This window comes from Sinocyclocheilus grahami, unplaced genomic scaffold (assembly GCF_001515645.1).
Source record: "Sinocyclocheilus grahami isolate Dianchi unplaced genomic scaffold, SAMN03320097.WGS_v1.1 scaffold1569.1, whole genome shotgun sequence".
Lineage (NCBI taxonomy): Eukaryota > Metazoa > Chordata > Actinopteri > Cypriniformes > Cyprinidae > Sinocyclocheilus > Sinocyclocheilus grahami.
In genome coordinates, this window is record NW_015506748.1 from 157,356 (window position 1) to 169,293 (window position 11,938).

The window sequence follows — 11,938 nt, forward strand, 5'->3', positions numbered from 1 at the left end:
CTATTTAGAACTTCCGGATAAAGATAAGCCAGCTCATAAGCTTCCGGTGAAGCTCATTTTATATATCTGCTTTAGGTAGAGACTCTCACAGAAACCTCTCCTGCCTCATTCTTATCAGAAACTGAGAAACTAAATAACTGCAACACCATAAATAATGATAGCGGAATTAACATACTGTGTTATGTTATTAAAGAACATATAAATTCCTATGCAGAGTCTGGTAATCCCAGAAAAGTAGGCTACCCAGACACATAACTGTACATTTAAATGCTGACAAATAAACACTATCGTATCTGTTTAGGCAGTTAGTCTAATCTCTTAAATGGCATCGTAATGGTATTCTCGATAATCAATATCTTACCTTCATAGCCATGAATACATTTTTTAAATCTTATACAATTTTAAAGCCTTTATTATTTCTCATCAGTAAAATTTCACTTTATTGAAGGTTCACTTTTCAGTCATGTTTTAGGCTTCTCCTTATTTTAATATCTTAGACATCCATCAATTAGTGATGAAAACAATTGCCGTGCTGGTGGAAACAACACGAGACTGTGAAGAGCGGCTCGACGGTGTTTAGTGTCCCGCAGCAGCAGCAGCAGCGAGCGTGCAGTCAGCGCAGCTGAAGAGTTCTGCGGTCAAATGGGTTCAAATGCACGCAATAGGCTTAAGCTTGCAGCAAAGTTTTGTTAAGTAGTCATTTAAAGCTTTCTATAGATATATTTATCGTGTCAGTGAGGCGTGTATTCGCTGAGTTTCGGTCCATTTTTGTGAAGCGCTCCTGTTCAAGACCGAAACGGCAGTATAAAAGCACAACGTTTTGTTGATATTGTGAGTGCACACAAAAAAATAGACACTTTGCAGTTCCGAATCGTGTATTACTCTTTATGAGCAAAAATGACACATAGGCTATTTAAAGTTGTTTCCACTGAAAAAAATGCAAGTGATCTCGCTGGCGACTTCATGTCCTTCAAAGCGCGCTTTAGCTTCCACTCTCTGCACAAACTATTGGATATGCGTCTAACAGCGCACATTTATCTAGGTTTAACGTTTAAACATTGTTATTTGAACTGTTTTATATCTATAGGTTTTATTTTAGGCAAGTCGTGATGATTTGAGAAGGTTAAACTGATCAAACATGCTATGGTAACAGGCTATGATCAGCTCACTGTCTGCCGCTGGCCGCTTGATCGTTACTTTAAAAAACTAAAACTTATTTAACGAACAAAAAATGCTCCAAACGTTTTCCTAAATTAACTTAATAAAAAACGAATTGGCTGCAGCTGCCATTTCAACTCCCTGTTTTTTTCATGTCTTGCTTTTTGATTTATAATAAAATAAATATTACAACACATTTTAGTACTTTATCGCACTGAACATAAAGTGCAAGAAGTCACTTGTCATTTAAAAAAATAAATAAATAAGGCCAGACAACAGCATATAATGCTGAATTATTTAAATACCTACATAGTTTAATACAAATTAAATAAGTATAATAATTAAATAGTGCTTTCAATATTTTGAAATGTTTAGATTTAATAATTTAACTACATCGCTTGAGTTTTATCCAACGCAGATTGTTGCTGCTGTAGTTTTGTTAGTCTGAATTTAGTCTCAATCACTTAATGCAGAGCTCTATTTTGACTTCGGCTGATCAGATGATTCATTCCGTTGCTGTCAATCATGATTTAACGGATTCACTAGCCTAAATTTAACATTCGTGTTTGTCATTCCTGAAACAGTATATGTGGACATTTGGTTCTCTTAGACAAACAAAACTTTTCTCCAAATTGTGAATGGATTATGTAGAGAAACTGAGCAACGGGCGCTCCCTTAAGGCACAGTACAGTTAACCGGAAATGACTGAGCTGGCTTATCTAAAACCAGGAAGTAATCGTGCATATGCGCCTTTTGCTCGGTTTCTCTACATAATCCATGTTTGTCTAAGAGAACCAAATGTCCACATATACCGTTTCAGGAATGACAAACACGAATGTTAAATTTAAGCAAGTGAATCCGTTAAATCATGATTGCCAGTGGCAACGGAATGAATCATCTGACCAGCCTACGTCAAAATAGAGCTGTGCATTAAAGGGGTCATATGATGCTATTTTAAAGATCATTATTTGGTGTATTTGGTGTAACAGAATATGTTGACATGCTTTAATGTTCAAAAAACACATTATTTTTCAAATACTGTGCATTATTGTAGGTCCTCTATGCCCCGCCTCTCTCAAACACTTCGTTTTCTACAAAGTCCCTCCTTCCGACAAGCGCAGTCTGCTCTGATTGGCCAGCTGACCCAGTGCATTGTGATTGGCCGAACACCGCAAGCACTCGTCGGAAATGTAACGCCCCTTACCATAATCGCGAGCCTCAGCTTTCAAAGTAAATATCAAGACAGTTAATAATGTCGTTAGTTTTACCATCAGTTCAAGCCCAAAAGGGGAACAGAGTCGCGTGACAGACACAGTGATGATGCAGTACACAAGCCGCGGTTAAGACAGCTGACGTGCTATGATTTCTGACAGACAGACAGTGAGCTGATCATAGCCTGTTATAGGTCATCTACCATAGCATGTTTGATCAGTTTAACCTTCTCAAATCATCACGACTTGCCTAAAATAAAACCTATAGATATAAAACAGTTCAAATAACAATGTTTAAACGTTAAACCTAGATAAATGTTCGCTGTTAGACGCATATCCAATAGTTTGTGCGGAGAGTGGACGCTAAAGCGCGCTTTGAAGGACATGAAGTCGCCAGCGAGATCACTTGCATTTTTTTCAGTGGAAACAACTTTAAATAGCCTATGTGTCATTTTTGCTCATAAAGAGTAATACACGATTCGGAACTGCAAAGTGTCTATTTTTTTGTGTGCACTCACAATATCAACAAAACGTTGTGCTTTTATACTGCCGTTTCGGTCTTGAACAGGAGCGCTTCACAAAAATGGACCGAAACTCAGCGAATACACGCCTCACAGACACGATAAATATATCTATAGAAAGCTTTAAATGACTACTTAACGAAACTTTGCGGCAAGCTTAAGCCTATTGCGTGCATTTGAACCCATTTGAACGCAGAACTCTTCAGCTGCGCTGACTGCACGCTCGCTGCTGCTGCTGCTGCGGGACACTAAACACCGTCGAGCCGCTCTTCACAGTCTCGTGTTGTTTCCACCAGCACGGCAATTGTTTTCATCACTAATTGATGGATGTCTAAGATATTAAAATAAGGAGAAGCCTAAAACATGACTGAAAAGTGAACCTTCAATAAAGTGAAATTTTACTGATGAGAAATAATAAAGGCTTTAAAATTGTATAAGATTTAAAAAATGTATTCATGGCTATGAAGGTAAGATATTGATTATCGAGAATACCATTACGATGCCATTTAAGAGATTAGACTAACTGCCTAAACAGATACGATAGTGTTTATTTGTCAGCATTTAAATGTACAGTTATGTGTCTGGGTAGCCTACTTTTCTGGGATTACCAGACTCTGCATAGGAATTTATATGTTCTTTAATAACATAACACAGTATGTTAATTCCGCTATCATTATTTATGGTGTTGCAGTTATTTAGTTTCTCAGTTTCTGATAAGAATGAGGCAGGAGAGGTTTCTGTGAGAGTCTCTACCTAAAGCAGATATATAAAATGAGCTTCACCGGAAGCTTATGAGCTGGCTTATCTTTATCCGGAAGTTCTAAATAGTGGAATGTTCCTTTAAAAACAGGAGCGTTCACGGCTCTACCGGCAGAAGAGGGAATGATGGCGCGGTGGAATCTGTTACTGGAGTAAAGGGCAAATTCACAGCCTTCGTTTTCATCTGGAGCTCCTTGGTTTGCACAACACGTGTTCAGTTTAATGTTACACGCATTTCTCCTGTAGCTCATTCCGTCCCCAGATCAGACACAGTATTGCAGGAGCCACAATGCTGCAGAACACGGGGTGAGTTTGTCTCGTGCTTGTTAGCCCGTGCGATTTAACGCTACATTATAGCACTTTAATAAACCAAGTTGTTGTTGACTAGTATTAAAATACTTGTTTTATAAGTATGAACTCATTCACGCGTGATTTCAGCTGTGTGATGACTCGTGAATGACCTAAGAGGGCTCTGTGTTGTCAAAATATTCCAGCCTACATAACTAATTTAACTGCAATCTGTTAAAACTGATTTGGCATTTTAGAAGATTATCGAAACCTATTTTCCGTTATAATAGTATGTTTATAGTATGTTTATATTATTTTTAATAATTTGACCTTTACCCTAATTTCCCATGCGCAGGTATCAAGGAATGACAAACAACCATACGATTAACATTGTTATATACAGCAGTGCTTGTTTGTAAAACATAGAACAAAATGGACTACAAAAGTGCAAACATCATATATATATATTTACACACACACACACACACACACACACACACACACAAGAGCCTGTGGATGAATTATGGAGAGACATTGCTGACAAAAAGTAGGGACACAATTATGCAAAATAACTTTAAAATAGAAAATCCCTAAACCTCAATACAAATGGCAGGTAAAATTGTGGAATTTGACTCGAGCAGTCACGTGACTTTAGGTCTGACTGTATCCACAGATATATCTGTCTCTGACTAGTTATATTTTGCCTGGCCGTCGTTGTTTGAATAGTGCATTAATTACAATTTGATGAGATGATGTTGATGTTATATGATTCATATGCATTCATTTTAGGAAGCTTGGAGGATGTACTATCTTCATTACCGGAGCGAGTCGAGGTATTGGCAAGGCCATTGCGCTCAAAGCAGCGCGGGACGGTGCCAATGTGGTCATTGCTGCCAAAACTGCTGATCCTCACCCCAAACTGCCGGGTACCATCTACACAGCTGCTGCAGAGAGTGAGCGCAGGACTCAGTTACTCTTACACATATTTATACACAAACATTACATAGAGGAACATCCAGGAGTCCATATCCCATTCATTTTCTCCATAGCTATAACTGTATTTAACTTTTTAGCACATCTCTGAGATTTAGTTCTTAAAAACAGTGTTTAATAGCCTAATTCACAGTATATTTCTGCATTACACATAATCCTGATGAGTGAGAGCCACCAGCAGTGAATGCATTGCAGATGATTTGGTCATGTTGTCTTCCATGCAATGTATTTATTGTTGTTTATATGGATATCATTACAGGTTATAGCAGCGATGTGAAAATTGATCGGTATTACCAGGCCTAAAGTATGCCAAGATAATGTTCCTGACACTGTCACCCACTTGGATTGTTGTCATGAGGCCATGTAATCCATGGTGTTGCTTATATTTCTGACACCATTACACCACTGCCTGGACTTCATGTCGATGATTGTGGCTTTGATTAATGGGCTGTTAATACCAACCAGTCATCACTTGAATGCCGCAGCCTAGTAAAGCACTGTTGTTGACCATGTGCAATGTGCATCACCTCTTGGACACAACATACAGTACTCTACTTCTAATAGCTACTTCTATCATGATCATGCTCCATGTCACAAAGCAAAGGTCATCTCAGACTGGTTTCATGGCAGTCAGTTAAAAGAGTTTCAATAAAACACTTTCACAGCATGAATATGCAGAACCTACACTACTATTTAAAAGTTTAGGATGGATACAAATGTTGAAAGAAGTGTCTTACGCTCACCAAGGCTTATTTGATCAATATACAAATATAATATAAAAATATAACTTTTATATTTTAAAGGAATAGTTCATCCTAAAATGAAAATTTGCTGCAAATTTACTCACCCACAGGGCCATACAGGATGTAGATGAGTTTTCTTTTTTTATGTGAACAGATTTGGAGAAATATAGCACTTGCATCACCAGTGGATGCTCTGCAGTGAATGGGTGCCGTCAGAATGAGTCCAAACAGCTGATTAAAAACATCACAATAATCCACACCACTCCAGTCCATCAGCAAACGTCTTGTGAAATGAAAAGCTGTGTTTATAATAAACAAATCCACCATCATTAAGGCATTTCAAACCGTTGCTTCCAACTAAAATCCTCTATTCATAACATTTCTTCCTCCAGTGAAAAAATCGTCTCTTCTGATTCAGAAGAGAAATATGCACAGATCAAGCACTGTTTACAAGTGAAAATAGGCAAAAGGTTTTATAAACAAATATGTTTGTGGATTTTGATGTGAGAGGACCAGAGGGGATGAACCATTTCACTGGACAAGCGTTATAGATTATAGACTCATATTTTGGCCAAGTTAAAACAGCTTAATGATGGATTTGTTTCTTACAAACAAGCAGCTTTTGGCTTCACAAGACATTAACTGATAAACTGGAGTGGTGTGGATTACTGTACTTTTTATCAAGTGTTGAAACTCCCATTCTGGCGGCACCCATTCACTGCAGAGGGTCCACTGGTGAGCAAGTGATGCAATGCTAAATATTTCATAAATAATTTCATGTGATAAGTCTGTGATCATATAATGTCTGTTTGATAGTTGAAGCTGCTGGAGGGAAGGCATTGCCGTGCATCGTAGACGTCCGTGATGAGAAGCAGATCAATCAAGCCGTGGAACAAGCCGTGGAGAAATTTGGAGGTGAGTTACAGCATTTCAAATGTCTCATATTCTTAGCACTCAGGTGGGTTATAATTTGTCCTTTGTCTTCTGTGGTGCTGTTGACAGGGATTGACATATTGGTCAACAATGCTAGTGCCATCAATTTAACAGGAACTCTGGAAACTCCAATGAAGAAAGTCGACCTTATGCTAGGCATCAATCTCAGGGGAACGTACCTGACGTGAGTAAAAGTGTTATTGTTTGAGACTGACTGACGATCACGATAAACGACAGAATTATTTTCTGTGTTAATCAAAGGCTTGCCACAGATATTGTCAGGAGAGATTAACTTGTTTTGAACCCGCATGAACTCTTCTAACTGTGGCCGCTGTTTTCATTACAGGTCTAAACTGTGCATTCCACATCTTCTGAAGAGCAAGAACCCTCACATTCTTAACCTCAGCCCACCTCTAAACCTCAATCCCAGCTGGTTCAAAAACCACACGGGTGAGCGCAAGAGCATTCTCACATTCAGTGCTCTAGGCCTTTGGTTTCAGACTCCCACTGAACATTTATTTGATAATAGTTACAAATAATGACACTGATCTTGTTTTCCGCTGTGTCTGTGTAGCGTACACCATGGCAAAGTATGGCATGTCCATGTGTGTACTTGGAATGGCCGAAGAGTTTAAGGGATCTATTGCCGTTAATGCCTTATGGCCAAAGACAGGTAATGGCTTTCCTACATCAGTCATTAAATAATTCAATTCAGAGATCATTAATGCACGAGTAGATATTACTGATTCTGTAATATATATCTACAGAACTCCTACAACGGAAAGCCTTAGTTGAATATTGAAGGGATAGTTCACCAAAAAAAAGGTTTTTAATGAAACCTTAGAGGTTTCTGTCCCTCCAACGAAAGTCTATTCCAACAAAACTTTGATGCTTCAAAAGTTTCCTAAAGACATAAAAAAAAAGTAATTCAGATCAATCGAGCAGTTTAATCCAAGTCTTCTGAAGAGACGCAATTATTTTATTTAATAAACCGCTTTTATATAAACACTGATCAATGCACATATATAGAGCTTCTGAAGAACCAAAGAGAGTTATTCTCGCATGTCAAGCAGTCATTTTTATAATACTGTTATTATATTTTGTGTCTTTTTAAAGCTTGAAAGCTCCAGTAACCACTCATTGTAGCTGCATGGAAAAGTGTGAGCAGAACACTGGCATTCCACTGAAATTATAGGGAAATGAAACGGCCACTTTTTCAAACTAATCATTATTTCAAACTAAATATGTGACCATGGACCACAAAACCAGTCATAAGGGTCATTTTTTTGAAATTGAGATTTATACATCATCTTAAAGCTTAATAAATAAGCTTTCCATTGATATATGGTTTGTTAGGATAGGACAACATTTGGGCGAGATATCACTATTTGAAAATCTGGAATCTGAGCGTGCAAAAGAAAATCGCCTTTAAAGTTGTCCAAATGAAGTTCTGAGCAATGCATATTACTAATCAATAATTAAGTTGATATATTTACGGTAGGAAATTTACAAAATATCTTCATGGAACATGGTCTTTACTAAAAAAAAGTAATTCAGATCAATTGAGCAGTTTAATCCAAGTCTTCTGAAGAGACGCAATTATTTTATTTAATAAACCGCTTTTATATAAACACTGATCAATGCACATATATAGAGCTTCTGAAGAACCAAAGAGAGTTATTCTCGCATGTCATGCAGTCATTTTTATAATACTGTTATTATATTTTGTGTCTTTTTTTTTAAAGCTTGAAAGCTCCAGTAACCACTCATTGTAGCTGCATGGAAAAGAGTGAGCAGAACACTGGCATTCCACTGAAATTATAGGGAAATGAAACGGCCACTTTTACAATTAAATCAATTCTAAAAGGAAAAAAATCATCCCTAGGGTTATTATCATTAACTAAATCTTTAAAAAATCATTATTTCAAACTAAATATGTGACCATGGACCACAAAACCAGTCATAAGGGTCATTTTTTTAAAATTGAGATTTATACATCATCTTAATAAATAAGATTTCCATTGATATATGGTTTGTTAGGATGGGACAATATTTGGCCGAGATATCACTATTTGAAAATCTGGAATCTGAGCGTGCAAAAAAAAATCTAAATATTGAGAAAATCGCCTTTAAAGTTGTCCAAATGAAGTTCTGAGCAATGCATATTACTAATCAATAATTAAGTTGATATATTTACGGTAGGAAATTTACAAAATATCTTCATGGAACATGGTCTTTACTTAATATCCTAAGGATTTTTGCCATAAAAGAAAAATCGATAATTTTGACCCATACAATGTATTTTTGGCTATTGCTACAAATATGATCCCAGCGACTTAAGACTGCTTTTGTGCTCCAGGGTCACATTTATGTTAACTGAAATAAAGTAAATATAACATTAATCATTTTAGTTTAGTTTAACAATGGAAAAGAAAAAGAAATTAATAAAAATGACAAAAACTCAACAAATTTACTGTAACTTAAAGTGAAAACAGATATGTAAAAATTCAATCTAATTCCAAATATTTACAGAAACTATAATAGCATCAGTGAAACACTGCCCATCCCACGTTTCTTTTTTCTTGTCAAAAATAATTTTCACTTTTTCACTGCTTATGTTAACATAATTAAAGTATAGTATGCTCCACATTCCAAAATTACTTTAAAAATAGTTAGATCTTTTTTTTTTAAATATCCATTTAAAGCAGTACTATGTAACTTTTGGTGCTCTAGCGGGTAATAAACAGAACTGCACAGAAGAGCATTCCAACTTGTGCTACTTCTCCAGTTTATGTCTCTGGCGATTCACGCAGGTGTGTGTTCCTCCGCAGCGGTGACGACCCGACCAGCCTACAATAGTCCAAATATAAGCACTTATTATAAGTGTACCGTAGCGATTCGGAATAAGACAAAAACGCGGTTTGGAAGATGAGTTCATGATGTACTTGCTCTTTATATAAATTTTTTTTACAATTTTGAACACAGAAAAAGTTGCTTTAATATACATTACCCATGGTTTGTTATTATCGTCTAGGCTAAATCCACATGACAGTGTTTCAGCCATGATGATTTGTGTCTTACAGAGATTGAGTGTAACTTTCCTGTATCTCAAACCGTATAGAGCATGTCGCTAGCAGTACCAAGGTCATGGGTTCGATTCTCAGGGAAAGCTAGAAGCGATATAATGTAATTATATACCTTGAATGCAAATTTCACTTTGGGTAAAAGTGTCTGCCAAATGCATAAATGTAAATGAGTGTATTTGTGGAACTGTATGCAAATGAACAACAGGAAACTGAAAGGATGTTCTGTAAAGTCTGACGTGCCATTCAGATTTGTATGCTGAACCTTTTATTGATATTCAGAGCTTTAGAACAGTATGTATTGTGAAACATGCTGTGAAAACGAAGTGGAATTGAATATTAATCAAACTTAACAATGATAACTGAATTACTCTTGGTGCATCATCTACCCTCAGCCATCCAGACGGCAGCCATGGACATGTTGGGTGGTTCTGAGATTGGTAAACAGTGCAGGAAGGTGGAGATCGTGGCTGATGCAGCCTACGCTATCTTGAAAAAACCCACCAGCTTCACGGGACAGTTTGTCATTGATGAGGACATTCTCAAAAAGGAGGGTGTTAAGGAATTTGATGTGTATGCTGTTGAGCCAGGTTGGTTATGCAATATTAATATTTCATGTTAATGTGGTAAAGTAAGAAATGCATTTTCCTATTCAATCATTATGAATATCAGTAATGTGATTTGTATAAAAGTTAGGCCATTTCACAGCACTTCTAAGTATTGTTAGACCCTGTATACAATAACATGACATTTCTGACATATTACAGGAAACTATGAATGCCGACACAGCACATAAAACATGTCTTAATTTTTTTTTAGGTCATCCGTTGCTTCCTGACTTTTTCTTGGATCAAGAGCCAGAGGATCTGGCCAAGCAAATGGAGGAGCATGGCGAGTTATGAGGCATAACCAGCACATTTCATCTAATTTTGTTCTTCTTATTGATTGACTCTCTCTCTTCAGGTGCCACTCCAGCTTTCAAAAGTGGAAAAGCAGATTCTGCCGCCACGGGACCGATTTCTGACATGTTCAACATAATCCGAGGAATTCTCAGTCCAGATATAGTGAAAACCACAGAAGCAGTGTACAGATTCGATTTATCAGGTAGTTATGATCTCATATTTAAAACATTTGAGATAAAGTTTCATGGCTTTCAGTCAGTGTCTGCTAGCTAAAACACTGCGAATAATAAACAATAGGGTATGGAAGCCCGTTTATGCCTCATTAGGGAAAAAAACACGCTTTGGTAAATCATAATTATGACAAATCTGAATCACAAAAACTCACGAGGTCATATTATGAAGTGAATTTTGAGATGAAAAATTACAAGCTTATGACTTTGAATCTCATGATTATGACAAAAAGTCAAAATTATGAGATAGTCATTATGAAATAAAAAGTCATTGTGACATAAGTCTGAATTATGACAACAACAACAAAAAAAAATCCAAAATGTGATGTAAATAAAAATTGAGATATTGTCATAATTATGGGAATAAATATCAAAATTATGAGTTATTCCTGACTTATTATGACAGCAAAAATCATGAGTCAAAATTATGGGAAAGTCATTGCCGACTTACAAGCCACTTGACTTGAACATGTTGAAGATTAGCAGATAGGCTGTCGATTCATTAAATGATGAGCCGTTTCCTCTTTAAAGTTTCATGGCTTTCAGTCAGTGTCTGCTAGCTAAATCACTGCGAATAATAAACAATAGGGTATGGAAGCCCGTTTATGCCTCATTAGGAAAAAAAACACGCTTTGGTAAATCATAATTATGACAAATCTGAATCACAAAAACTCACGAGGTCATATTATGAAGTGAATTTTGAGATGAAAAATTACAAGCTTATGAATTTGAATCTCATGATTATGACAAAAAGTCAAAATTATGAGATAGTCATTATGAAATAAAAAGTCATTGTGACATAAGTCTGAATTATGACAACAACAACAAAAAAAATCCAAAATGTGATGTAAATAAAAATTGAGATATTGTCATAATTATGGGAAGAAATATCAAAATTATGAGTTATTCCTGACTTATTATGACAGCAAAAATCATGAGTCAAAATTATGGGAAAGTCATTGCCGACTTACAAGCCACTTGACTTGAACATGTTGAAGATTAGCAGATAGGCTGTCGATTCATTAAATGATGAGCCGTTTCCTCTAAAAAGCTGTTTATTCAGCGTAGTGAAGCCTCTCCTCTATTGACATCTATTCAAAAAAAAAAATGGCCTCTG

The 11,938-nt window shown here is 36.5% G+C and overlaps 1 protein-coding gene across 1 annotated transcript in view; it reads left to right on the plus strand.

The window, feature by feature from the left end:
• The first annotated feature begins 3,716 nt into the window (after positions 1 to 3,716).
• LOC107571244 (hydroxysteroid dehydrogenase-like protein 2) overlaps positions 3,717 to 11,938 on the plus strand; it is a 10,765-nt gene continuing 2,543 nt past the window's right edge. Inside the window, exons 1-9 of the mRNA XM_016257561.1 lie at positions 3,717 to 3,955; positions 4,727 to 4,890; positions 6,490 to 6,588; positions 6,676 to 6,790; positions 6,953 to 7,056; positions 7,181 to 7,279; positions 10,085 to 10,279; positions 10,509 to 10,580; positions 10,653 to 10,793. Coding sequence (XP_016113047.1) covers positions 3,939 to 3,955; positions 4,727 to 4,890; positions 6,490 to 6,588; positions 6,676 to 6,790; positions 6,953 to 7,056; positions 7,181 to 7,279; positions 10,085 to 10,279; positions 10,509 to 10,580; positions 10,653 to 10,793 — 1,006 coding nt within the window. The 5' untranslated portion in view covers positions 3,717 to 3,938. The remainder of the gene's footprint in view (positions 3,956 to 4,726; positions 4,891 to 6,489; positions 6,589 to 6,675; positions 6,791 to 6,952; positions 7,057 to 7,180; positions 7,280 to 10,084; positions 10,280 to 10,508; positions 10,581 to 10,652; positions 10,794 to 11,938) is intronic.